The 26888-nt window shown below is 36.0% G+C and overlaps 1 protein-coding gene across 1 annotated transcript in view; it reads right to left on the minus strand.

Annotated features, from left to right (window-relative positions):
- Positions 1–1577: 1577 nt before the first annotated feature.
- Positions 1578–26888, minus strand: part of LOC126249256 (voltage-dependent calcium channel type A subunit alpha-1-like) — a 205341-nt gene continuing 180030 nt past the window's right edge. Inside the window, exons 8-12 of the mRNA XM_049950911.1 lie at positions 8987–9091; positions 8571–8868; positions 2021–2048; positions 1716–1927; positions 1578–1611 (exon numbers count right to left, since the gene is read on the minus strand). Coding sequence (XP_049806868.1) covers positions 1578–1611; positions 1716–1927; positions 2021–2048; positions 8571–8868; positions 8987–9091 — 677 coding nt within the window. The remainder of the gene's footprint in view (positions 1612–1715; positions 1928–2020; positions 2049–8570; positions 8869–8986; positions 9092–26888) is intronic.

Below are 26888 nucleotides of genomic sequence, written 5' to 3' on the forward strand. Positions count from 1 at the left end.
ACATCAGTAGCATCTTATATGTTGTCAGTAGTCAAAGGGTTAGCAGTCTTTGTGATAGCTGGTAAGTTCTAATTGCCCTTTCTGTCTGGCAATGGCTGGAGGAAAAGAAATAGTTTTGTTTACTCAGAATGCATAGTTTATAAATGTGAAAGAAAAGGATAAAAAAAGGACAAATGATATCTCAATTTTGAATGTTCATAGCAAAGGTCTTCTTTTAAAATTTAAGAAGGACTTGCAAGAAATTAAGAAAGGGGATGTAGCAAACCTTATGTTAAAAACATTACAGAACTGTATACAGTAAACTATTCACATAGAAACACTCATGGGTAAAGAAACATTTATTTCAGATTCTCTCTTACTCTAACTTCTAATTGATGTATACTAGCTTCATCATCACTGAGTAGTTATTCTTCCATTCCTTTTGATTTGTCTAACAAGTGAGGAAGCTACCACTAATTTCAACAGTTATTTCATTATACAAATTTTTAAAAACTAATTTTTGGTGGATAAAGTTGTGTGCTGGGTTGGAAAACATCCTTAGGGTCTTTGACTTTTTTTGCAAATGCCATGACTATTCAGTTTTCTGAATATAACTCACTACAGAAAATGCAATATCATTTGATAATTGTATTAGCTGAACAAAACATTTTTTTAGTCTTGTTTCACAAACTTTATTATTATTGTATGACCTAGGTTTCAGGTTATAAGCCCATTTCCTAATACCCAACTTATCCCTAAAATTGAAACCAACCACAGATGAACACGTCAATTTCTTAATCTATCGATTCTTGATTAAAACTAGAAAAGTTACCTATGTTGACACTCTTGACAGAGCTACATAAGTCTTTTTTAAAAAATTTGTTATGGAGGCAATAACTGTCAATAAACATACATTAGAGTAAATCTATGTATACAGCAAAGGGAATTTGTGTCATTATCTACTTATGAATGGAGACACCAAGGTTCTTCTCCTATATAGAGGTTGTAACATTGTCTAAAAGAGGTGAGTAATTGAACTGAGTTTGCTCATTTAATGGTAAATGTGGTGATACACACATTTATTTATTAATTTACAGTATGTTTGACTGAGTGAGTGATATTTACACACTTTTCTTCTATCTGTAGGACTTCCACATCAATTACATATTTGTGGTTTTCGTTTAAGCAATTTTCAGCATAGGATGAATCTGGCTTCTGTAATCTCCAGCTTCTATTACATTCTCCGAGTCTAGTACAGACTGACCTCCCATTCTGACCAATATAGCAGCACTGACACTGTCAGTTACCACAGTCTTACTTTTTTTAAACTAGCAAACTGGTACAAAAATAGTGTACTCTGAATCAAAATTAACCTCAGAAACAAAAGAAACTTTTAAAAGTTTCAAAGAAATGGGAACAATGTATGAAATTGTAGCAGCTTTTGGCTGGGAAGAGAGGTGAAGTTACTTATTTATGAAAGTAATTTTAGACAATGCACTGAGTCTCTTTATGCTTGAGGTCAGTACAGAACATTATTGGCCACATTAATCTGTACAAAATGTAAGTTTCATTAGAGAGAAATAGCATAAAAATGTATTTCAATTATGACTATGCTCCACTGAATCCAGTGTTCTGAAAAAACAACTGTTAACTATTTTCTAATGGAAAGTCAGAGGGTAAAAGGAGAGGACACCGTGTAGTAAAGACATAAAAATAATGGAAGAAGGAGATGAAACCTGCCTGGATAACCAATCCCATTAACATGCCATATTTGGAATGGAGGAGTTAGCCTGAATGATGCAAATACACATTGGAGTTGAGTGGCAGGAGACAACAGAAAATATAGAAGAACTGCAGAAGAATTTAGAGGAAAAAATGTGCAGATGTACCATGATGACAATTTAGCACCCTCCCTCAGCCAATCACACATTCTATTGTGATAGAGGAGCTACTTTGAGAAATGTGAGCTTCTGATAACTGATGCAGCTATGAAAATTTTCTATTTAGGATTTTCGATTTTATGTTAAATGTGAGTGTGTACCCTTTCTAAATTCTCTACTTCTGATAACCTGAAAAATTTATTTAATGTATGAATATATATGACTAAATCTGGTTTTCATCTTTAGTAAATTAAGCCTGTGACAAATTTTCATTTTTAATTTCCTCTTCACATTTACAGGCAAGAGAAATAAGATTTATTCAAGTTGAAAATGAAATACTTTTCTGACTGACTTAAAAAATGTGAAATGATAACATAGCTTGATTTTCAACAATATTTAGTCCACAGACACTCATTATTTGTTATTACTCCACAGGTTTGTTTGGAAGGAAAGGGAAGGAAAATCATGGGTTAACGTGGTCATTTGAAAGAGTGAGTGAGGTGAGTCACAGCAAGACTGGGAAAGAAAATCATAGATGTCCTTTCAAAAAGAACCATTTGAACATTTCATTGATCAGCTTCAGGACATCACAAAAAACATAAATCACAATGTCTGGAGGGGTATTTGAACACCACTTCTCCCAAATGCCCTTCAAGTATTCCAAATATGATATCACCAACCACAATAGCTCATTTTGTAGAAGCAGAAGCACAAAGATGAATCCCAAGTGAAGACATTTCTATTGATGATTTAGATGCACTGTTACTGTTTGTCATTCAGAATAATGGAAAATTGTTCTTGTAAAATGATGAAATCACAATACTTAGAAAAAGCTTTGGCTTGTTTTGTTCTGCACAAAGTAACAAGTTAAATCTCTCAAAGGCAAAATACTTTCTCATACAAACAAGCAAGCTACACTCTAAGTTTTCCTTAAAGGGTGGAGGACGATGTATTAGGCTCATAAAAATAATAAAGTTTCAAAGATGGCAACTGAACATAGAGGGTATAATGTTAGGATACAATATTAAAAAATTAAGTAATGTTCTGGTCAAACATAGCATCATTCAGTGTTGAGACATAAATACAAACAGAAGCACTGTAGAAGAGATCAGTAGCATTTTTTACACAACTTGAGAAAGTTTTGGCATCATATAATTGTCAACTTCCCAACAAAGGCATCTACAACTTCTTCATAAGTAATACACTAAGAAGTTACAAATGTGAATGGAGACAAATGTTCTGTATTTGTTCAAGATCTTCATCTCTCATATCTTTTTTTCCCAGTGCTTGTCCCATGACCATTGGGTACACTTGTATTTCATGACTTGACATTTTTTAAAACTCTGTTACCAGATTCCCTTCCAAATAATGTAGCTATCAATTAACTTAAGGGAGGAAATATACGACTTTCATTTGCCTATGAATCATAAAAAGTTTCTTATGCATATTATCTTATTTTAGTTGTGTTCTCAGGCAGAGACTGTGAATCAACCTTGCATCTGCCTCAATGAACATTGCAATTAGCTAGAACCCACACCTGATTGGCCCATGTATCATGCCATCATTTAATACAGGATCAAAACTAGTGAGCTGTGCATTATGTTATTTAAGCAGGCCTTGGTCTCTCAGATCATTTACACAAAAGAATAAAGAAGTTTTGAAAAAAAAAAATTACAAGCACAAAATCTTTTAAAATGAGAGTTTCACAAATCTTGTGAAATTATAAGCAGGAGTAAGTATACTCAATTAAAACAACAGAAGCAAAATTTTCTCTATTTCAGTGAAGTCTTGAGAAGTATTCTGATAACTATCATCAGTACGAATGTCCAATGAAACAAGGTAACTGCATGTACAAAAAGGCCTCCTTTTAATTTTTATACCTTAGTTCCTTAAAGAAGAGAAGCCATATGGATCCTGAGTTCTTAAACCATAGATTCAAAAAGATATATATTTTTACCATCTGTGAATGAAATAATAAAATGACAAAATAATAGTTAACTCAACACAGAAAGAGGAGGATGCTTGATTACTAAGGAACTATTTGCTGTGGCATACTAGTGTGCAATGGTTTTTTCAAACTTTAACTGTTTTTATGATGTGACAAGTATCATCAAAGTGGATAAACTCAGCTGTAATGGATGAACAGTTTAGTAAATGTTTCTTCTTGCACACTGCAGGTAAACAAAAAACAATGAAGCTCAGGTACAACCACACAGAAAATAAAATCAGTCTAATTCATTTGACGTTAGTACTAATACATAGCATTTCAGGGCAAGTACATGAACACCTCTGTAGTAAAATGCTCATCCAATGACATTACACTGATTAATTTAAACAGCCATGCACAAATATGCAGTAGCAAATAGTTACTCAGTAATGTGATCAGGATTGTTAAATAACTATTTATGCAGCATCATCAAGAATAGACATTGTAACATCACAAAATCACTTGTTAAAATGTTAAACAACTCATCTACATTTAAAACTAGACTCTGAAAGTAATAGCAGACTGACATTTCATTATATGATGGTTTCTTCCTGTTCCATTCACACACAGAATGTGGGAATTTGGAAAGGATGATTACTTACATGTCTCCCTGGGAGTTGTGTAATCTATTTTTATCCTTACGATACCTACAGGATTTATACACAGAATGTTAAAGATAACGCTTAATGTCCTCAGTTTGTTCCATCAGATATGAGCCCCATATGCTACAGCAGCATGAGACTGCATACATGTTACAGCAGAGATGGCATATGACATCATTGCTATCCCAGATGGTACCACTACTGTTGATATAGGATATGCCTGCAATGTGACTTCAATATGATGTGCTGGGTGGTTGTGTAGGATAAGCCTTGAAGCTGAACTTTCCACAGGATTTTGACCCAGGTGACATTGGGTTGAGTGAAGATAAGGCTCATGGATGGACTATGATATTTTATAAATTGCATGGGAAATACCACCCTAGAAGAGGTTGGAAAGATTTTAGGAATGTTCTTCATTCTAGGGCACCATGAAATGTGGAAGATACTGGTCCCGCATAAAATCACTGAGCAGGCCAAAGGCTTCTATTCAGTCACACATTGACTATCTGGCAGGGCAGTAAAAGACAGCAAATGGAAAGCTGAAGTTTTAAATTTCACTTTTAAAAAATCATTCATGTGGGAGGATTGTACAGACACACCACTGTTTGACCATTGCAAAGACTCCCATATGGAGGACACAGAAATAAGTTTCCCTGCTGTTGAAAAACAACTGAAAAGAATTGAAAATAAATAAGTTGTCATATCTAGATGGAATCCCAGTACAGTTTTACACGAGTACTCTTCAGCATCAGCCCATTACTTAGCCCACATTTATCAATTCTTGCATCCAGCACATAGTTCCAATGACTGGGAAAAAAGTGTAGGTGATACCTGTATATAAGAAGAGTAAAAGAAATTTACAGACAAATATTCTTAGCATTGGTTTGCTCCTGAATTCTTGAGCATATCCTAAATTTTAATCGGGAAGGATTGAGAAAGCATCATTCATCGAAATCTCAGCTTGCCTTTTTCTCACATGATATCCTGCAAACCATGGCTGAAGTGAAATAGGCGTATTCCATAACCCTACATTTCTGGAAGGTGTTTGACACAGTGCCCCACTGCAGACAGTTAATGAAGGTCTGAGCATACACAACAATTTCCCGCACATGTGGGTGGCTCTAACCTGTACATCAAATGTTTATCAGAGACATGTGAATCACCAGGAGTGCCTCAGAAAAGTGTGATAGGACTGCTCTTGATCTATACTAACATAAATGATCTGATGGATAAGGTGAGCAGCAATCTGTGATTGTTTGCTGACGATGCTATAGTGTATGGGAAAGTGTCAGCTTTGTGTGACTGCAGGAGGATACACAATAACTTAGACAGAATGTCCATGTGGTGTTATGGATGGCAGCTGATCTGCATGTAGAAAAATATAAGTTTATTCAGAGCACAAGGAAAACAATCCCATAATGTTTGAATACAATGTTGGTACTGTGCTGCTTGACACAGCCTGGATGAAATATCTAGGCATAACATTACAAAGTGATATAAAGTTCAGTAGTAGTGTAGGCAATTGTCAGATTTTGATTCACTGGGAGTGTTTTAGGAAAGTGTAGCTCATCTATAAGAATTGCAGATAGGACACTAGTGCAGGGTTTCCCAAACTGTGTTCTGCACAACACTAGCATTCTGCAGGAAGTGAATAAGTGCTCTGAAAAATTATTAATAACATGGCATTTTTTGACATTTTTCCTTATTTATTACATTTTTTTATGATTTCTGTGTTACTAATTACAATTTAAAAATAAAGTAGTTCCCATTTTTTAAAATTTTATTAACCTTCAAAATAAACAAGGTTTTCATACAAAGTACCAGGATTCTCAAAGTGTTCCATCAGAGGAAAAGTTTGGGAAATCCTGCAGAAGTGTGACCCTTTCTTGAGTACTGCTGAAATGTTTGGGACCCTCACTAGATTAAACTAAAGGAAGACATTGAAGCAGTTCAGAGGTGTGTTGCCGGATTTATTACTGACAGAGATGCTTCATGAACTCAAATAGGAATCCCTGTATGAAAGACAATGTTCTTTTTGTGGAACATTACTGAGAATATTTAGAGAACTATCATTTGCAGCTCACTGCAGAGTCATTTTGCTGTCACCAATGTACATCCTGTGTAAGTATTATGAAGACAAGATAAATTAGGGATCATATGGAGGCATGTAGATAGTCATTTTTCCCCTGCTGCATTTGTGACTGAAAGAGGAGAGGGTGGTACAAGGTACCCCTCACCATGAATGGCATGGTGGCTTGTGGAGTATGTATGTAGGTATAGTTGAAGCTGTGACTTAATATATTTGTAAGCTGTACATCATAATATATATGCATATAATATAGGGAAACATTCCACGTAGGAAAAATATATCTAAAAACAAAGATGATGTGACTTACCAAATGAAAGTGCTGGCAGGTCGACAGACACACAAACAAACACAAACATACACACAGAATTCAAGCTTTCGCAACAAACTGTTGCCTCATCAGGAAAGAGGGAAGGAGAGGGAAAGACGAAAGGATGTGGGTTTTAAGGGAGAGGGTAAGGAGTCATTCCAATCCCGGGAGCGGAAAGACTTACCTTAGGGGGGAAAAGGACGGGTATACACTCACACACACACACACATATCCATCCACACGTATACAGACACAAGCAGACATATTTAAAGACAAAGAGACAAAGAGTTTGGACAGAGATGTCAGTCGAGGCAGAAGTGCAGAGGCAAAGATGTTGAATGACAGGTGAGGTATGGGTGGCGGCAACTTGAAATTAGCGGAGATTGAGGCCTGGTGGATAACGGGAAGAGAGGATATATTGAAGAGCAAGTTCCCATCTCCGGAGTTCGGATAAGTTGGTGTTAGTGGGAAGTATCCAGATAACCCGGACGGTGTAACACTGTGCCAAGATGTGCTGGCCGTGCACCAAGGCATGTTTAGCCACAGGGTGATCCTCATTACCAACAAACACTGTCTGCCTGTGTCCATTCATGCGAATGGACAGTTTGTTGCTGGTCATTCCCACATAGAATGCGTCACAGTGTAGGCAGGTCAGTTGGTAGATCACGTGGGTGCTTTCACACGTGGCTCTGCCTTTGATCGTGTACACCTTCCGGGTTACAGGACTGGAGTAGGTGGTGGTGGGAGGGTGCATGGGACAGGTTTTACACCGGGGGCGGTTACAAGGGTAGGAGCCAGAGGGTAGGGAAGGTGGTTTGGGGATTTCATAGGGATGAACTAAGAGGTTACGAAGGTTAGGTGGATGGCGGAAAGACACTCTTGGTGGAGTGGGGAGGATTTCATGAAGGATGGATCTCATTTCAGGGCAGGATTTGAGGAAGTCGTATCCCTGCTGGAGAGCCACATTCAGAATCTGATCCAGTCCCGGAAAGTATCCTGTCACAAATTTACTTACCGAGTTTAAGCATATTATATTATGTAGAGACCAAGAAATATTGAGAGTGCAATGTTTTCAATCCCTCATACAAAAAATTATGAATGATTTAAGTTCAACACAAAAAATTTGCTTACATAGGTTATTCGCAGCCACTTGTGCTATATGCTATAATATTCTGAGGAAAGTTACCACAAGAAAATAAAATTTTTATCATAAACATAAAAGTGATCAGAATCATGACCAGGGTTTATGCTACATGCTCCTGTAGGGACTTATTCAATTATCTCAGGATATTGGCGATGTCACATTGATACATATTTGCTTTTATGTGATCCACTGCCAAGAATTACTCTATACACAAATGGACATTGTATACCATGTTCATGATGCAACACATAAACATGAGTTAGACACATAAGTCGAAAATTTCAACCTGGTTACTGACAGAAGTGCAATATTCATGCCTAGAGGTATACAATGCAATATCAGTCTATGTCCGATCAGCTTTCGGTGGACTTACTAAATTTAATATATAGTTAAACATTTTTGTTGTGGGTAAGTCTTTCCACTCTTTACAGGAAATTTTGGATAGTGCATAAAGACTTTGAATTGTGATGAAATTTAAGTGCTACCAAGAGAATATACTATATGAAAACTTGAATATACTAAAAAAATAATTACTGTGTTGGAAACAACAAACAGTATTAATATATCATCTGTAATCCAAACAGCCTAACAGTGATGCTAACAATCAAAATTTTTGTAACATTTATATTTCTTTCTAATGAAATAGAAACATGCTGAGGATGGTGTAATAGCACTGAAACATGTATGGGCAATAATGACCAAGAAAAAAATAGAGTTTTGGTCAAGACAAAATTATCAAATATATTTTTTATTGCTTGAGCAAACATAGATGTAAATAGTTGGCTTTTAGTGGAAAAACTATCCATGAATTTGATTGTTCTGCATCCTAGTGATATACCCACAACTTGCATCCATGGAACCCAAAAAAAAACCTTTTGACCTGTGGTAATCAGAAAAATTGTGAGGCTTGGAATTTGAGAGAGGATATATGTACAGTATTTTATTGTATAACATGTCTGCTTTCTTATCCACATGTAAAATTCGCACCCATTACTCACCTTCTTTCCTAGGTATCAGAAGATCTAGCATCTTCTTTGCTTGAAGAGGCCAAATATTCTGTATTGTTTCTCTCAGCTCTTCATCTGCCTGGTCCATTTCATCAGCTGAAAGATTTCAAGTGCAATGAATATCCAGATATAATTATGCATATTCATGTAATAAATCAAGATTTCAGTTTATTAATGTATGCACCCTCGCACATACATGCATGTGTCTACACACACACACCTACACACACACACACACACATAGTGAAAAGTCTTTTTGTTTATGCATATATTTGTGAGTGTTGCTGTTGTTCTGAAATTGTTACCAGTTAATAATACATGTTCAGATGAGTAAACATACAGAAAAATTGTCATCATCAAGTATACTAGATTAATATTATATATTTCAACAAAGAGAACAAAAAAGTGTGTTAGACCCACAGTGTCTTAGTGATACCTGCATTTTTGCTGTGAGCAGAATACAATCTCTTGGTGTAACATACTATACAGTACCACAAAGACCCAATCTGCATGCTCTTATGCTTGGTGATATTCTTGCATGTCTTGCATTTCTTCCAAAACAGACTCAAAACTCAAAGGCACTGAATGTATCACAAAATGGCAGTTCAAGGCTTTGATGACAGCTCTGATGCACGAAAAATTATGATTTTAAGCCAAGGTCAGGCCAAACAATCAGGACAAATAACTGGCATATAATAGTCTACACAGCTATCTCAAGAGTTGGAGTTTCTTGACTGGGTGCATGTTTGATATCATGTAGACACATGTATGGAAATGGTAAATGTAGGTGGATATAAGCTTTCAGCTCATGTAAGTAGAGATACTATTGAGAGGGGAGGAGTTGCCATATATGTTAAAATCTGCCACAGTGTGAAAAATTTGGAAACTAAAAAATTTTGCGTAGAGCAACATATAGAATGTGCATGTGAGCTTAAACTAAATAATGGCACTTTTATAATTTCAATTAATGATTTAACAATTGAAAATTTTAGGGAAAGCTTGCAACAGTTGGACTGGGATGAGGTGTATAGGGAACCTGATGTTAATTTAAAATTTAACCTAATTTATGATACCTTTGTGAGAATATTTGCAAACAGTTTCCCTAAGAAAAAACTGAAATATAATTGTAAGAAACTATGTAAAAAGCCATGGATTACTAAAGGGATAAAAATATCTTGTAAACAGAAAAGGGAAATGGATCTTGTATCAGGAGAAGTACTGATTCCAAAGCAGTGAAACATTATAAAAGCTACTGCACTGTATTAAGAAAAGTTATTAAAAAGTCCAGAAGTATGTGCACTACGTACTGAGGAGTACTGATTCCGAAGCAGTGAAACATTATAAAAGCTACTGCACTGTATTAAGAAAAGTTATTAAAAAGGTCCAGAAGTATGTGCACTATGTCTGAGATTAGCACATCTGATAATAAAATTAAAACAATTTGGAATATTGTTAGAAGGGAAACAGGGTAAACTAGAGCACAGGAAGACAATATTTCTATCAGAGTCAATGAAAAGTTTGTTAACAAGAAGTCAGAAGTAGAAAACATTTTTAACAATCATTTTTAAGTGTGGTAGAGAAAACAGGATCCAGCTAATCATTATAAAGTGCAAGGCAGTATATGGAAGAGGCAATACCTATGCAATCTGATAAAACTGAAAGTCAACCCACCCTCCTACTGAAATTAGGAATATAATAAATTAACTGAAAAGTAAAAGCTCACATGGAATTGATGGCATTTCCAACAGCGCACTAAAAGCTTTTAATACGTAGGATTCTCAGTCACATTGGTGACAGGAAGGGCATCTGGCCACCCCTTCAAATTAACATGCCACATCTGGTTGACCATAGCAGCAGACCCCACAAAGTTGGGATTAATGCTTGTAAAGAAAGAACTCTCAGTCACATATGTAGTAGCTCACTGAAACACAGCATTTTTTCAGATAGACTGAAATACACTATTGTTAAACCATTGCATAAAAAAGGGGAGAGGTCTGATGCTAACAACTACTGCCCTACCTCACTTCTGACAGCTGTATCCAAAATTCTTGAAAAAGTAATGTATTCAAGAGTAGCATCACATGTTTGTAAAAATGAATTACTAACAAAATGTCAGTTTGGTATTCAGAAAGGCTTTTCAACAGAAAATGCTATATATGCTTTCACTGATCAAATATTGAATGCATTGAATAACTGAACATTACTCACTGGGATATTTTGTGATCTCTCATTGGCTTTTGATTGTGTGAACCCTGAAATTCTTCTAGATAAGCTGAATTTTTGTGGTATGAGTGGGGCAGTGCAGAAATGGTTTACTTCATACTTAACTGGAAGAATGCAGAAGGTTGAAATTATCAGTGCAGATAGCCTACAAAAATCAGCAGAGTCCTCTAACTGGGGAGGTATCAAGAATGGTGTCCCGCAGGGTTCAGTCTTGGGTTCCTTATTGTTCTTAATATATATTAATGACTTTCCACTCTATATTCATGAAGATGTAATGCTAGTTCTTTTTGCTGATGATACAAGTATAGTAATCACACCAAACAGGCAAATGTATTTCAGAAAATTATTTAGTGGTTCTCTGCAAATGGACTCTCACTAAATTTTGAGAAAAAACAGTTTATACCATTTTGTACAGTAAATAGCATAACACCATCGATAAATATAGACTATAAACAGAAGTCTGTTGCTGAGGCAGAATATTCAAATTTCTAGGTGTGTGCATTGATGAAAAATTGAACTGGAAGAAACACATCAATGATCTGCTGAAATGGTTAGGTTCAGCGACTTATGCTATTACAGTTATTGCAAATTTTGGTGATAAACATATCAGGAAATTAGCCTGCTATGCCTATTTTCATTCACTGCTTTCATGTGGCATCATATTTTGGGGCTATTTGTCACTAAGAGAGAAAGCATTCATTGCAGAAAAACGTGTAATCAAAATAATAGCTGGAGCCCATCCACCATCACCTTTCAGACACTTATTTAAGGAACTCAGGATATTCACAGTACCTTTGCAGTACATATATTCACTTTTGAAATTTGTTATTAATAACCCATCCCAATTCGAAAATAACAGTGAAGTGCATACCTACAATACTAGGCAAAAGGATTATCTTCACCATTCTGGATTAAGTCTCACTTTGGCACAGAAAGGGGTGAATTATGCTGCCACAAAGATCTTTGGTCATTTGCCAAATAGCATTAAAACTGTGACAGATAGCCAACCAAGATTTAAAAGCAGTCAGTACATGAATTTTTAGAAATGAAGTAGTGACTGAAAAGAAAGAAAAAAAAAGATATTTTGTGTAAAGAAAACTTATGTTAAAGTGGCACGTTCCACATCATTACAAAATGTCATATTCATGATCTGTGGAACAAGGATTAATGTGTGTATTTGAGTTCAGAACAGTTGATTTATATTCCAAAGGTGAAAAATGTACTCTACCATCCAGGGCATTACAGAGAAGGGCCTGTTTGCTTTATTTTGGCATCAGCAACATTGAGACTGAAGAATGAATGTGTCTTCCTCAGATGAACACCATTAATTCCACATTTGTCTAGGAAGACAGTAGGAGCCAGTACATAATGTAAGGAAAACAATTTTTTCATCGGGGGGTCCTAGTGAGGACACCAGTTCCATTACCTCGGCATTCAGATATTCACTGTTTCTTTGGTAGTCAGATGCAAGGTTCTTATAGGGATAAAATACTGCAGTCACATGTACAACTTCTTCATAGGCAATAATATCTGTATGCTTTGAACAGCTCTGGTGGATGATGAATTTCATGCAGGTGAAAACATACACCACACGAATGAAAGGTCAAGCCTAACTCCTATTAATCATGTCTGAAATGTATTGGGAAGTCAAATTACATACTATCAAGTACCATGAACAGCTCTTTCATGCAGCCTCATAACTTATTGTTAGGACAGGAATGAGACAATAGCTCTCGAAACATTTGGTATCAGAGAGAGCATGCTATTATTGTCTATCATGTGTGCCAGCTATGGGGAACAGTACCACATGTAACTGGTTTATTATTGTTTGTATCATTACTTTTCTTAAACAGATATCTTCAATTAGAGAACTTTTCTAATTATTTGTTTCTGATACTGTTTTGTGTCAAATTCCTTGCAACTAAGTTTTACTTTGTTCTGTAATTCATAAGGCATTAAATATGTTATGTTATCTTGATTATGCCCAGCTCTTGAAAGCTAGTGCAGTTGTTTATATGTAGTCTGAAAATGCACACGATGTATATTATCCCTACTGCTTTTTTGTGACACTTTGTGATAAGTGTACTAATAGCACTGTGTGTGTTTATTTTTTTGTCTTCAGTCCGAAAACTGATTGCTGCAGCTCTCTATGCTGCACTATCCTGTGTAAGCCTCTTCATCTCCAAATGACTATTTTACCTCCCTTCCTCCCCCCCCCCCCAAACACACACACACACACACACACACACACACACACACACACACACACACACACACACACACTTCTATCCAATACTTAACTAATTATTCTTTGATGTCTCAGAATGTGTTCTATTAACTGATCCATTGTTTTATCCAAGTTGTGCCACAAATATCTTTTCTCTCCAGCTCTATTCAGTTCTTCCTTACTAAACATTTTTCTCAGGTGACCACCAACAGCATCGATATACTTGGAGAAATACATGATACACACTGTGCTGCTTTACAATATACTTATTCACAGCCAGTTTTGATCATGGACCACCCTCACAGTGGAAAAGTATCTACTGTGACAACTTCACATGTCCTACATGCTATTTAACCAGAAAGGTATATGCGATAACTGACTTGCAAATGTCAGGAAAAGATACTTAACGCCATAATACTGGCTTAAGCAAGCAGGAAACATTGAAAACTAGAAAACATGTAACAGCAGTGTCTGAAAAAAAATCTTCAAATGTGTGTGAAATCTTATGGAACTTAACCGCTAAGGTCATCAGTCCCTAAGCTTACACACTACTTAACCTAAATTATACAAAGGACAAACACACACACACCCATGCCCGAGGGAGGACTCAAACCTCCGCCGAGACCAGCCACACCATCCATGACTGCAGTGCCTCAGACCGCTCGGCTCATTCCAAGTGGCTAGCAGTGTCTGAGCAACGGCATTGCGTACTTACTGCTGTTACATATTTTCAATGTTTCAGTCAGTATTTTGATATTAAGTATCTTTTTCTCACATTTGCAAGTCACTTATAGTGTATACTTTTCTGGTTAAATAGCATGTATGACACATGAAGTTGCCACAATAGATATTTTTCCACTGTAAAGATGGTCCATGATCGAAACCAGTTGTGAATAAACATATTGTAAGACAGCACAGTGTGTATCATGCATTTCTCCGAGTCGTCCTCATTAGTTGCATGATCTACACATATAATCTTCAGCACTCTTCTATAGCATCACATTTCAAAACTTCTGTTCTCTTCTTGACTGAACTGCTTATGGCCCACATTTCAGTTTTGGACATAGCTACACTGCAGACTCCCTAACATTCAAATTTATATAAGATGTTAACAAATTTCTCTTCTACAGAAACACTGTTCTTGTCATTCCCTGACTGCATTTTATATCCTCACTACTTTGGCCATCATCAGTTATTTTAATGCCCAAATAGCAAATAATATCTACTACTAATAGTTTCTTACTTCTTAATCTAATTTCCTCAGCATTGCCTGATTTAATTTGGCTGCATTCTATTACCCCTGTTTTGCTTTTGTTGATGTTGCTCTTATAACCTCCTTTCAAGACACTGTTCATGCCATTCAACTGTTCTTTGGAGTCCTTTGCTGTCTGTGACAGAACTACAGAGCCACTGGAAAACCTCAAAAATTTTATTTGCTCTCACTGAACTTTCTCCAAATTTTGTTTTGCTTTCCTTCACTGCTTGCTAAATGTACAGATTAAATAATATCAGAGATAGACTACAACCTTGCCTCACTTCCTTCTCAACTACTGCTTTTCCTGCATGCCCTTCAACTCTTATATAACTGTCATCTAGTTTCTGTAGAAGTTGTATATAAGATTTTTTGTGCCCTGTATTTTAAGCCTTCTACCTTTCAAATTTCAACATTATGAAAAGCTTACAGTAAGTCTAAAAATGCTACAAATACAGATTCACCATTCTTTCATCTATCTTTTAAGATAAATCATAGGGCTAATATTGTCTCACATGTTCCTATAGACCTTCAGAACCTATACTGATCCCCCCCAAGGTCAGCTCCTACCAGCTTTTCCATTCTTCTATAAGGAATTCCTGTCATTATTTTCCAGTCATTACCTATAGTTTTGTAATATTCACACCTGTCAGCATCTGGTTTCAATGGAACTGAAATTATTACGTTCTTCTTGGGGTCTGAGGGTATTTTGCACACCAAATGGAATAGTTTTTTCATGACTGGCTGCCCCAAAGATATTGGTAGTTCTGACAGAATTTTGTCTACACCCGGGGCATTACTTCAGCTTTGGTCTTTCAGTGTTCTGTCACATTCTTCTCACAGTATCATATCTTGTATCTCATTTTCATCTACTTATACATTCCCTGAATCAGTGTGGGTGCGACCTGCAATAGTGTAGACTCTGAACATTCAGATGCCAAGACTGTTAGTAAAGTATTTATCAGATTTAGGTAACTGGTTTCAGCAAACACTATTTGCCATCTTTGGCTGTTACAAAGCTTAAGATCCAAAAATGGCAACATTGTATACTAAAAACAGTTACCTACATCTAATAAATGCTTTACTAGCGATCTTGGTGTTTAAAAGTTTCTTCAGATTCATTTCATCTATTTCCTCTTCCCTTTCTATAAAACTGCTTTCAAGTTCACTTACCTTGTATGCCTCTCTCTTTATATTCCTTTCATCTTTCAGCTTTCCCTTCTTTTCTTAGTACTGGTTTCCCATCTGAGCTCTTGAAGTTCACACAGCTGCTTGTTTTGTTTCTAAGGCCTCTTTAATTTTACTATAAGCAGTATCTATCATTCCCCTCATTATACATGCTTCTGGAGTCTTGCATTTGTCCTCTAGCCATGCCTGCTTTACAATTTTGCAATTCCTGTCAATCTCATTTTTAGACATCTGCTTTCCTTTTCACCTGCTTCATTTACTGGAGTTTTATATTTCCTGTTTTCATCAATTAAATTCAATACACCCTGGGATATCCAAGGATTTCTACAAGGTGTTGCCTTTTTAATTATTTGACCCTCTGCTGCCATCACTATTTCATCTCTCAAAGCTACCCATTTATCTTCTTCTGTATTCCTCTCCCCTGTTTCAATTGTTGTCTAACGCTCCCTTTAGACCTCTCAGAAAACTCTGGTTCTTTTAATTTATTCAAGTCCCATCTTCTTATTTTCCTACCATTTTGTAATTTCTTAACTTTTAATCTACAGCTCTTACCAATAAATTATGGTCAGAGTCCACACCTGTCTATAGAAATGTCCTACAGTTCAAAATTGTTCTGAAATCTCTGTCTTACAATTATATAGTCAATCTGAAACATTTCAGTTTCTCCAGATCTCTTCCACATATAGACCTTCTTTCATGATTCTTAGACCATGTTTGCAATGATTAAATAATCATCTGTGTAAAATTCTACCATGTAGCTTCCTCTTTAATTCCTTTCTTCCATTACATATTCTCCTACTATTTTTGCTTCTCTTCCTTTTTCTACTATCAAATTCCAGTCCTACATTACAGCAACTTGATTTTGTATTTATAACCCAGTATTCACATTACCAGAAGTTAGGTGCATCCTGACACTGAACTTCACTAATTCCCACTATATCTAACTCCAACCTATTCATTTCTCTTTTTAAATTTTCTAATCTACCTACCCATTAAAGGATCTAACATTCCACAGTCTGACACGTAGAATGCCCAGTTTGTTTTTCCAGAAGATGACATTCTCTGCTCAGAGACCCAAATGGGGTGTATTTTAACTCAAATATTTTACCTGAGAGGATGGTATCATCATTTAACCATAAACTAGAGCTGCAGGACCTCAGGAAAAGAAAGAGCTGCAGTTACCCTTTGCTTTCGGCCATTTGCACTAACAGCACAGTACACCCACGTTGGCTGATGTTACAAGGCAACATCGGTCAATCATCCAGACTGCTATACCCCTCCATTGTGATTGCATTTGCAGTACGCTATCATATCAGTGAGGCAGGCAAACAACCCCAAGTCAGAAATGTTTGTGGTTGAAAGGGAGGGGGGTCATGATGGCATTGTACTTGACACTGAAATTCAATAATTCTGTAAGTTTTCATCTGTGTGTGTCTGCTGCTTTTAATGGCACTGTACTTGACACCAAATGCAGAAAACACACACAGCTGAAAACTCATGGAATTGTAGTGTTGAAAAGGAGTATAATATGTGACTTATAATACATGTTTTTAGCATTACAGATAAATTATAACCACACACCTTGTTTAACATATTCCCTTTCCATAAGGCTGTATTGCTATCTATGAAGTCAAACATTGCAATGTATAAAACTGCATATATTTTGTCTTCTGTAATTCATTCAGTTTGTGAATTTCTTTTATTCTAGATGGCAGTATTCAGATCAGCAGAGAGAAGCACTCTGGTTTATCAGTATGCAACAGAAGAAAAAAACAGATGTGGACCTAGTATCAGGTGTTATAATCTTCGGTCACACATTTCCTCACTGAACAAATGAAAAAGCTTCTCATGATACTCTACTTTTTCTTAGTTAAATATGAAGCAACTGAAGTAAAAATTGCACATTCAGCACCATAAAGTATGTTTCTCCTACAGAATGTTGTGATTTGCCTTAGGACAAAGTAAAGTACTATTGGCCATATTTCATCATTTAAATTAATTTCTTACGTGGTTGGTGAAAACATACATGGCACGTTTAGTGAAAAGGCTCTTCTAAATACAAATTCTGAAAGTTTCAAAATGTAATTTTTGTTGATATACTTTCAGTTCTGGATCCACCATCCCAAAAGTTTTGTTTCTGATGTGGGGGAATTTCAGAGACATTAATTTTCATATGGGGCGTAATTTTCTCGGTTCTTAGATGAAAGTACAGGAAGGCAGTTTTTTTGTATGGTGGTTATATGGTTCTTTCATTTAAATTAATCACCAAAATCACTTATTTCTTGTTTATGGTCTCTTGAAGATTATGATCATTTTTGTTGCTAAAGAGGATAATGGTATCATCCACAAAGAGTGTACTGATAGTAGCAGTTATACTCAGTGGTACTTTTTTCATATCAAAAGAGCAGCATTGGTCCCAGAATTAAACCCTGGAGCACACTTTATGTAATATTTCAATAATAAGAGGTGAAAGTTCCAACACACCCTTGTTAATTGCATTCTATTGCCATTTCCTGTTTCTAAGATGTGACCTACACCAGTTCAAAAGGATGTCTCTGATGCCATAGTACTACAATTTCTCTAATAAAATTCTGCTGTTGTTGACATGTAATGCTTTTTATACATCTATGAAGATTCCAGGTGTTTTGTTTTGTTTTATTTGTTGACAAGAGCAACTAGGGTACAGTGTATGAACTCTTTTATAGCACTTGTTGCAGATTTATTCTTCCTGAAGTCATGTTGAGCATTAGATAGGATTTGGTTTCTCTCGAGAAAATCAATTAATCATTCCAGAAGTTTACCATACACAGGTAGCAATTTCTTGAAGGAAGTCATTTTCCTGTAAAGGCTGTTTCTTTTTTAAATAACCACTTTATCTCATTATTTAGCTGCTAGCTAATTTTTCCCTCTTGTACTTTACCAAGCTAATATCTCAAACATGAAATCCATATGGAAATGGAAAAAAATGAGACCCACACAAAGCTTTGTCACTATGTCATGATACACACTCCATTTGATTTTAAGATTGTGACCATACCATGGGTAATTTCCATTTTAAATAACATATTGATGTGTTAAATGCTGCCACAGGGGCAAAACACACAAGAGGGTAACTTTCCTTTCCTATTTACATACAAATTTCATGTATGAGATAGTAGTTTGATAATACTGAAGGGGGTGAAATCAGCTATTCACTAAATAATGAAATAAAGAGGTTATCTCAAAATAAAATGGTTGAGATAGGAAAATGACTTCCCTGAAGAAATGCATAGTGGCTGTGAACCCATACAAATAAAAGACCACAGGTAACAATGATATAGGTCTTTAATTTCCTATATTATTTTTCCCACATTTTTTTAAAGAGTGGAATAACTTTGTCAACTTACAGACATTCAGTAACTGTACCTCTGTTCAAAAATTAATGGTACAGTCATGGACAAAACGAGTGAGACACCTCGCCTTTTCATTATGCTGATCCACACAGTGATAAAGTCTGCTACACAGCATAACAGGCAAGGCAACAAAGTGCTACCAACATACTATGCACAGACGTGAAATTGAAAAACTATCCGGACTTTGTCAGACTGTTTTCAATCATGTGTAAGATGATATTAATGCTGATTAGTGTGTTAAACACAACATGTAAATATAAGATATATATGAACGAAGAAATGCTAATTAGTATGCACTGTACTAATAAAAATGAATTTCAACTTATCCAGATAATATAACTCTTTTAGTAAGACAAAGTATCCCATATCATTACGAATTAGGAAAATTTTATCCACATTTGGCCATGAAATGGTCTGTGACAAAGTTCAGACCAGTCATACCGGTTTCCCTGTGCTGACCTACCATGAAAGTGTGCAAATTTACCAGTGCGTGAAGATTCATAACGAAATTCAGTTAAAAATCATTCAGTACCACACTTAGGTCAATTCAATTATTGACAGAAGCGGAAAAAGGTAGGCAGTAACAAGTATGAAATTCTACAAGAGTTTCATATTGACATCCACAGGGCACCAGTATAGAATAAAGGTAGCAATAAAACATATTGGTGGAGCGAGAATTTCTTAAAATTGCATTACTGATACTCTATCTGCCTCCATCGAGATTAGAAAACAAACAAGACCTCCCTTGCAGTAGCAAACACCTTCCACTATGCTAGCAGGAAACTCTGGCAAACAACCCTCTATTACTACCCCGGACATGAATAAGCCGGCAATTTCACAATGAAAATGGTAAAAAGATCTGCAGTTTCTGTTGCATAGAGCTTTCTGGATTCAAAAACATGAATTTTCTACCTTTATGTCACTGCTTATGTGACAATCATTAGGGATGTTTATCGAAATAACAAAATACTGTTATTAGCGAGTAAATTTAGTAGGATAATACTGCGCCACCCCAGAAAACAAACAGCTACATAAAATATTTGGTCTAAAGATGTTTTTGGAATGGATTTTGCATCTCATGGGAAATGTTACAGTATCTTTCAGACTGCACAATCTTGTGAGAGACAACAGAGATTCTCTCACATTACTTGAAGTTTGAAAATCAACATTGAAGTTAATATAAAAAAAGAATTTCTTTGTTTTGGTGAAATTTATTTATAACTATTCCAAGATTTTTGTACAATATGTTATACTGCCAGTTGCAAAACAATAAAGGTAAGGAATAAATATCTTGGTTTCTAGAATTTCAAGTTTGAAATCATTATCTTTATTTCAATAACTAAGTCAAACCCCCATATTTTACCCAATTTTTATGAGATATGGCAGTACCTCCACCATTCTGACTATCTCTGCAATAATGAGATCCTAATGTAAGGCCAGGAGCAGAATGCAACTAACTATACAACTCTGCTTTTAGGCAGTCTTCTGTAGTGCAGATGATCTTTATGTAGTTCAAGTCAGTTGTAAATAGCAATTCATTATCTACAACCTTATATGCAATTGAGTGCTCATTACTGACCATATTACCCTTTCAAAAATTACACACACATAATTTAACAGTGGTGCTGGTGGTAAAATTGTTGATATCTGCTGTACAGCCTCTATGCCAATGAATAGGTAGTTAACATTTTGCTTAAAATGTTATTCAATATGTGCAAGTGTTTGCTTTTAAAAAGTTGTTACATATGTAATGCCTGTATCATTTGGCCATTTCCTTTAATAACTAAATCATCCTATTCTGTAATAGAGTTCCCACTTTATTTCAGTTGTTTCAGCTTAGGTTTTGAATTTGTTAACTCTGCTTCACAAGTTTGGCAAACATTTATTCTTCTCTGCACAAATAGCACATTGTATTGTTTTTTTTTATGTGGTAGACAATGTCTAAGTTGAAGAGATATTAATTAATTAATGCACTGAAATTAAACTTTACATTTAGAGCATTATACATAGCCACCCATCTGATACGCTGCTGGTTCCACCTAAAGGTGCCTATCATGAAATTAATCACTAATCTGTGACCTTGGTAACAATTGGCATTTTTCCCACATGGTGAATGGTTGGTAACTGAATAGAGTCTGTTTATGAATAAGCAAAAAACAACATTTTTAAATATTTCATTACAATAAAAATTTTGTCTATTTAGGCAATTCTGGTGGGAAATTTCATAATTAATGACATAAAAAAAGTCTGTATGAATGTGGATGAGAAAGATATACTTGTATAATGCACAAAATTGTTCTCTTGACTGACACGTGTACACTGTAAAATTTTGTATAATTACTCAAGGAATGTACCTACAGTTCAGATAATATAAGGAGCATTCAAAAAGAAACAAGCTGGAAGCATAATTACAGACACCAATACCTGTATGTTAGAAGTATTGACCCTGGTTGTTGAGAAACTTGTCTCACTGTGACGCAAGGTGGTGAATGGCTGTCTCATAAAATTCCCGGGGCTGTGATGTTAACCAGTTCTGCACCTACAGCTGGATTTCGTTGTCTGAAGTGAATCGTTTGCCCCTCAGAGCCTTTCTAAGGGGACCAAAAATGGCATAATCACAGAAAGAGAGGTCCAGACTGTATGGAGGGTGGCCAAGAACCTTCCATTTGAATTTCTGCAGGAGTGCCACGACTGTGTTTGCCATATGAGGCTTTGCATTGTCATGGAGCAGAATGACCCCACGGGTGAGACTGCCTGGTCATTTGGATTTGATTGCTTGGTGAAGGATGGTCAAGGTTTGTGAGTAACACTGGTCATTCACTGATGTCCTCTGCTGCAGGAAGTGTATCAGAAGGGGGCCATCTTTATCAAAGAAGAACATCAGCATAACCTTTCCTGCACTCATGTGGATGGCCTTGGCTTTTTTTTTTTTTTTTTTTTTTTTTTTTTTTTTTTTTTTTTTTTTTTTTTTTTTTTACCCTGAATACTTCCACTGGAGACCTTGTTGTTTTGATTCTGGTTCAAAGTGATGGCACCATGACTCATCTCCAACCACCACTCGTACCAGCAACGCATTCCCTTCCTGAGCATAGCACTGCAGATGAGCAAGACACTGGGCCATTTGACATGCTTCCTGGTGTGCTTGAAGACTGTGGGGCACCCATTGGGCACACACATTGCTCATGTGCAGTCGTTCCTTCATGATGGTGTGAACACTTCTGATGCTCAATCTGACTACGGTGGCTATGGCTTTCACTGTCACCCGGCAGTCCTGGGTAGTGAGAGCATCCACCAGCTGGATGATGTCATCGGTAATGTGGTGTGATGCTCCAGACCATGCATCATCAGCTAACGACACCTGTCCTTCCCTGAAGTGCTTGTGCCACACCTTTACCCTTGCAAGGGACATGCATTGCTCGCCGTGCACTTGTGACATTCGTCAATGAATATCCATCCATTCCTCCTACTACTTCCACTGTCAGAAAATGAACAACACCTCTTTGATCTTCTGTTAATGCCTCCATGTCACTGTCTGCAATGTGACTGGCAGCATTGGATGATTGATGCATGCTGCTGCTAGCTCTGTATAGTCATGTGACATGCACACCTGCCCTATAGCAAAGGGCTGTGAAATTTCACACTCTGGTCGGAACCATATCTCATTACACACATCACAATATTACCCTCCTGTCACTGGTTTGCACATTCCAGACTCTGGCTCATTTCTTTTTGAACACCCCTTATAGATCAAATTCTGTAGAAATGACCTATACCTGATACGTGGATATACCCATGGTTCAAATAATTACATCAAATGCTGCAGAAATGAACTATACCACATAAATTGCATTTTTCATCTGGTCCTTTGGGTGTAATATCTAAACACTGTTTTAACTTGTGCAAAAATAACCAACCTAACTTTGAGAGTGACTGCCACTTTCGCCCAAAGAAATAGAGCCCTAGCAGAAAATTGTATTATTAAATTTCTGAAGAAATGAATCATGAGGACAAGGTCTTTTCAATAGGTTAATAAGTGTGCATTGATGGTCCATTGCTTTCTGGAAAAACACACAGTAAAATCATCACTTTTAGAAGAACGTGTACTGAAAAAAGTGCTTATATAGCATGAGCATCAGTTATGTGACATCCTATACTGGAGAAACCCTCATCTAGACTTCTCTGTATATTATCGTTTTCAGTCATATGAATTCATTTCACTGTGGCATGTTTTCTAATGACAGTTATGCACCTGCCATAAGGTCTTCAAAGTGTTTTTTTTTTTTTTTTTTTTTTTTTTGTTATCTCTTCAAATACATAGCAATTAAATATTTTGGTGTGTTTATAATCAGTTCCTGGTTACAAAGCCCACAAACTCAATTTTGTATTCATGACAGTCATAATTACATCTTTCACTCCATTTAAGCAACCTTCAGTTTTTGAATGGTTTTCACATTAAAATTTGATGTCTACTTCCACACATCAAACCTAGTAATACACACAACATCTAAACTTCAGAAACTTATTTTTGAAACTCTATTTAATTGGCAAAAAGTGTCCAAGACACTTGACTATTCCATTTAGTTCTTTTGCTGTCCATTATGTCATGCTCTTTAACAATCTTACATTCAAATCTCCTCAACTATTTTCATGAATACGTTATTAATTCATACAATTTCCTTTTCAGTGCTTTGATTTTATATTAGTTCAGTCTTATTACAAATGATTTTGAGCATTAAATTTAAAATTTCCATGTGAAGTTCTTCTACTGCATTGATTATATATTATTTTAGTCTCATTATAATTGAATTTGAGCTTTACTGTTAAATTTTCTGTATGGAATTTTTCTATAACTTCATGTGTACTATAGGTACCATCAATAAAATGAAAGTATTTCAGTTACATCCCTTTAACATCTATTCTTTCTTCTTTTTCCAAGTTTAGGATTGTTGAAATTCATTGCCCATGAAAAGCATGGATTTGGGTTTGATTCTCAGTCAGGTATACAGTTCTAATCTGTATGAGGTTTCAAAACTATACACAACCTATAACAGATTGAATGATTCAGTCTGAAAACAACACCTAAACCATAGCTAAGCCATTTCTTCATGATATATTATCCTCCATGGGTGCTGACTCAGCTAGGTATATAGCAGAGGTTCTGTGAAGTAGAGGAGAGGTGCGAGTAGAATTGAAATTTGTGAGGATGGGTTTTGTGAATCATTTCTGAATAGCTGAGCCATTATGTTTAATATACATGAAAGGCAAGGTACAGAGTTCAAGACCTGTATTCATCTGTCAGGAAGTTTCAAAATAATGTGTACTGCACCATAGAGTGGAAGGTTCTCAGTATACTGGGGATGTTAGCACAACATGCTGCATGTTTTAATTGTGTGTTAACTTACTTGTGACAAGCTGATGTTCCCTGCCACATTTTAAATGATGCAACATCAATATATGACTTTCAGTATTGTAACAAACAATAATGTTACAAGATCTATAGAAACCAGTCACAGTAATAAAAAGAATTGCTAGCAATTTGATTCTTCAAATAATTAAATACAAGTCAGTCTACCAAAGAGAACCTTTTGATACTGAGTACCTTCTTCCTGATGTGACACTGGAGTAGATGTAAGAAGCTTACAAAAAGCATGTTCATGAATTTATAAGTTGTTTTATTTGCATGAAATATTTCTGGAGAAGAGTAATTTAAAGTTCAGAGCAGTTGGTAACCAATGCACCTGCATGTTTAAAAGATGTATGTTCAGAAGTCCATAACTGCATACTATTTGAATTAAGGCCAAAAATTTCAAGCAGGTTCAATTTCTTGGGCTGATATCTCGCAAGTGTGCTTTTTACTTCTTAAAATATGAGGTCAAGTTAGTGGTGTTTCTTTGTTAGATTCATAACTGAATGCTTCCACTGGCCACAAGATTCAGAAATATTGGTCTCAGAGACATTCAAAGACAGCCTAAACTCAATGGCACAGAAGTATCCTGAACTTACAGTAGTAATATGTGATCATTTTAACATACTCAGTATCAACTGGGAATATTATGTAGACATTATCAGCAGTAACGACAGTCAACTCTGCAAAGTAATAGTTAATATATTTTCAGACAACTGTCTTGAAAAACTAAACTGACAGTGCATATGCAAAATAAATATTTTAGACATCCTGGAATGATGATCATTAAAAGCATAAAGATCATCTGTAAAACTATTTGAATTATGAACTGAGTCAATTGACCTCAAACCCAACACACACACACACACACACACATGACAATGGTGGTTACAGCTCAAATACATTATAAACTGTGGTCTAGATCAATATATACCAAGCAAAGTAATAAAAGACAACAAAAACCTTGGTTTAATGATTCCATTTGGAGAATGTTACAAAAACAGATACTACTATACACTTGTAACAAAAGCACTGCACAGAAACTGATGAGAGAACACTTATTAGCAGATCATGACTCCATAAATAAGCAGGGCTTTGAAACTTCCTGGCAGATTAAAACTGTGTGCCAGACCGAGACTCGAACTCGGGACCTTTGCCTTTCGCGGGCAAGTGCTCTACCAACTGAGCTACCCAAGCACGACTCACGACCTGTCCTCACAGCTTTACTTCTGCCAGAACCATGTCTCCCACCTTCCAAACTATACAGAAGCTCTTGCTTTACAGAGCACTTGCCCACGAAAGGCAAAGGTCTCAAGTTCGAGTCTCGGTCTGGCACACAGTTTTAATCTCCCAGAAAGTTTCATATCAGCGCACACTCCACTGCAGAGTGAAAATCTCAAGCAGGGCTTTGCATGAAATGTACAATCATCTCTGGTAAAATATATAACACAAAATTCTAGGACATTCTGGTCATATGTACTGTGAATGAATGGCTCCAAATGTCTCATTCAATCTCTCATGAATTCATCTTATGTTTAAACAGAAGACAGTTTACAGAAAACTAAAACATGACATTCAGTAATTAAAAAGGTATTAATGAGGGATATTGATATAATAACTCCTGGAAATGGAAAACAATTAAAATTATTTAAAGCAAACAAGGCATTGGGCTCTGACAGAATTAAAATTTGATTTTACATTATATACATTAAGGAAACTTGTCCTTTTTCTTGTTCACATTTAATAAGCATCTCAGGTGCACTCGACAGTTCCAGATTGCTGCCAAAGAGCACGTCACTCCTTGTTTCCACGCAGGCTACACGAACAGATGCACACAAATACAGACCATTATTTTCAAACATTATGACATTCCTGCAGGAAAAGAAGCTTCTCTAAAAGTATCAGCAGGAATTCAGGAAAAACCACTAGTGTGAAACACAGCTTTTTTTATTTGCACTCATTATTTAGCAAACAGTAGATGCAAATGAACAGGTAAATTCCAACTTCCTTAATTTCTAAGACATCTGACACTAGACCACATTCTTCAGTAATAGCTGGGATATGATCATATTAAATATCTTCACAACTATCTGAGTACTTCATTACACTGGATGGTAATTTTTAAGCAAAACTGGACATGCCCAAAGGAGGTGTAATAATACACTGAGGTGACATAAGTCATGAGATAGGGATATGTACATATGTAG

This window comes from Schistocerca nitens, chromosome 3, assembly GCF_023898315.1.
Source record: "Schistocerca nitens isolate TAMUIC-IGC-003100 chromosome 3, iqSchNite1.1, whole genome shotgun sequence".
In the NCBI taxonomy this organism is placed as follows: Eukaryota; Metazoa; Arthropoda; class Insecta; order Orthoptera; family Acrididae; genus Schistocerca; species Schistocerca nitens.